This window comes from Melitaea cinxia, chromosome 1, assembly GCF_905220565.1.
Source record: "Melitaea cinxia chromosome 1, ilMelCinx1.1, whole genome shotgun sequence".
NCBI classification, from domain to species: Eukaryota; Metazoa; Arthropoda; class Insecta; order Lepidoptera; family Nymphalidae; genus Melitaea; species Melitaea cinxia.
In genome coordinates this window covers 16,429,604-16,432,684 of record NC_059394.1, presented here as the reverse complement: position 1 = coordinate 16,432,684, position 3,081 = coordinate 16,429,604, and the positions used below count along the sequence as shown (strand labels likewise).

Here is a 3,081-nt window from a genome sequence, read left to right as displayed (position 1 = left end):
AACACAACACTGCTTGAAAGCAGTATTATTTAGCTATGATCTTCTGTAAGTGTCTACTGCTAAGTTGTTCGGCGAATATACGAGGGTGCGTTTTTATATTCCCGGGGGTAGATATTTTGTAAAAATAATACTATTTTTCCTTTTTAATATATTCAAGAAAAATATATTTTTCAGACCTTTCAATTAACTTATTTGTAGCATCGTGCAAAAATTGTTTATCTTTATCCGAAAAATTTCTTAACAGGCAGTTCTTTTTTTATTTTTTAGAAAGATATAATATCACTAGGAGCCAGATCTGGACTGTAGGGTGGGTGTTTTAAAATATTGAAGCCCACCTTATGCAGGAACGCGAGTGCAACACGGCTCTTGTGAAGTTAAGCGCTATCGTGTAACAACAACACACCTTTTGTCATTTTTCTTTTCTAAAAAGATTCTTAGCACCCTCTGCCCCACTGTGACAATAGCCTAATATCTAACAATTAGGGTAAAAAGGGGTATTACCGGTCAGGCGACAATGCCGGTCACCGCAATATTTTAAAAAATACCGTGTTAGTGCTCTCTCATGCATTGCTTGAGTATGGCGTAAGCGTTCCCCGCGCCGATGCTACGATCCCCGCTCAGTTCCAAGTAAGCGTCAGGCAGAATCACACGTCAGATTGTTTCGCGCCACTTTTTTATAACTTTTTGATCACGGAATTTAACATGTGAGTGTCTTATTTTGCGTATTTTATTCTTTGTTAGTGGTAATTGTTGCCATTTGTTTATTTATCTACACGTTGAGTTATATATTTCATGCTGTTTGGGACAGGTTTTTGTTAAAATTATTATAAATCAGAAAAGTATAAGGATGGCTAATGCCGGTCATGCTGACCGGTATTACCCGCTAGTTTTGTTTACAAATAGATATTTTAGACTTTTTTATTCAGTTATTTTTTATGTAATTTCCTTTTTAGATGTCGGGATTTCGAACTAGGAGAAAAAAATTGAAGGCGAAATGGAGCCAAGATGATATAAATAGGGCATTTAAGCTTGTCGAAGACGGAACCGCGATAAGAGAGGCTGCACGGTTGAATGGTATTCCGTTTTCAACCCTTCAAGAAAGGCTTAAGAGCAAGAACCAGGCGTTACCAGCTATGGGAAGAAATCCAGTCTTCACGAAAGAACAGGAAGCGGAAATGGCAGACCAAGTGAAGTTTCTCGGCAATATATTTTATGGCTGCACTGCCATTCAAATAAGGAAAATGGCTTATGAATACGCTGTTCATAATCACATAAAGCACAATTTTAACAATACTTTAAGAATGGCTGGGAAGGATTGGCTTACAGGATTTATGAAGCGAAATAAGTTGTCTGCTCGGAAAGCTGAGGGCACGAGCCTGAATAGAGCTAAAGCTTTTAACAAGCATGAAGTTTCTATATTTTTCAAATTACTTGAAGAGTTAATGGAGAAATATAAGTTTTTACCAAGGAACATATTTAATATGGACGAAACTGGCATCACATCAGTGCATTACCCGGGAAAAGTGATAACTGAGAAAGGCCAAAAACGTGTAGGCTCTATAACCTCTGGTGAAAGAGGGACGACAGTTACAGCTGTGTGTGCAGTAAGTGCTACTGGAAGTTACATTCCACCAATGCTTATATATCCTCGTCAGAGACATTCACTGGCACTGGAAAACGATGGTCCACGTGGTGCAGTATACCGGTACTCGAAAAATGGATGGATCAACGAAGACCTTTTCATAGATTGGTTGAAACACTTTGCTGCTGTCACAAAACCTTCTGAAACTGAGCCAATACTTCTCATTTTGGACAATCACAGCAGCCACATTTCTTTGAGAGCTTATGAATTTTGCAAGGAGAGTAACATAGTTATGCTGTCATTACCACCACACGGCTCCCACCGGATCCAGCCCTTGGATGTTTCCATTTATGGTCCTCTCAAAACTGCCTATAAGCAGGAATGCAATATTTTGATGAAAACTGAATTAGGACGAAAAATCACACAAAACGACATTGCCTCGCTTTTTAGAAAAGCTTATCAAAAAATAGCAAGCATCCCAAAAGCTGAAGCAGGATTTGCTGCTACTGGAATATATCCCCTAAACCCAGACGTGTTCACGGATGAAGACTTCCTAGCTGCTGAAATTTTAAACAGCAGTGAATTAATGATATCCGTAGAAGAAAGGCGCAACCAGGATAATAAAACTCCAGAAGTTCAAACCATCTCACTGAACACAGAACCACACATGTCATCATCCAATTCACCATCACTTCTCATGGACCAAAACCAAATAGCACCAGAAACTAATATTGTGGAATCTACTCAAGTTCTGCTCCCTTTCATAGATAATGCCACTCCATCTACTTCAGCAGCTACCGCCAAAGATCTTCTACCAGTTCCAAAGAAATCCACAAACAGTAAGAAAGTGCAGGGAGCCTCTCGAAAACAACATGCAACAGTACTCACAAATACTCCTTTCAAGGAAGCTCTGATACAAAAAGAAGAAAGAAAATTGACGAAGGAAAAGAAGAAACAATGTGGCGTAAAAATGAAACTAGAAACAAAGACAAGGAAAAGACCAGCTAAACCTGCTACTGTCAGAAAGGTGAAAAAGAAGCTGCTTCAGGATAATAACAAGGATCAAAATTTATCAGACTCGCAAATCGATATGGCTGACGTACGCGATGATGATGACACCGATGTCGAAGATCTTGAGAACAAATGCATGTTATGCGACGATTATGGTCGCAACAACGAGCTTTGGTACAGGTGCGTACAGTGTGGCCTTTGGGCGCATGCCGAGTGCTCGGGTTATGAGTCACCCGAAGGCTACGTGTGCGATTTGTGCCGATAAAAAGCTTGACCGGCATTGCCAACCTGCCGACCGGGATTGCCCGCCATGTCGGTCAATACCGGTCAAAGTTCTTTTATTTTTAAGAGTTGATTATGGATTTTTTTTAATTAATATTGATCTCAATGGCTGTGATTTCGTAAGAAGAATACCTTAAGTTATGTTTTATAAAAGTTTTTTAGATAAATACTTATTTTTAACAGATTTATAGTTGTTTTCATTTAAG

The 3,081-nt window shown here is 39.1% G+C and overlaps 1 protein-coding gene across 1 annotated transcript; it reads left to right on the top strand.

The window, feature by feature from the left end:
- Positions 1-953: 953 nt before the first annotated feature.
- LOC123654380 lies at positions 954-2,858 on the top strand. Its single transcript, XM_045590293.1, has one exon. The coding sequence runs from the start codon at positions 954-956 to the stop codon at positions 2,856-2,858; it is 1,905 nt and encodes a 634-aa protein (XP_045446249.1).
- The last annotated feature ends 223 nt before the right edge of the window (positions 2,859-3,081 follow it).

Excerpts from the sequence above, each read along its gene's own strand:
- LOC123654380 (XM_045590293.1), top strand. The coding sequence starts at position 954 with ATGTCGGGATTTCGAACTAGGAGAAAAAAATTGAAGGCGAAATGGAGC.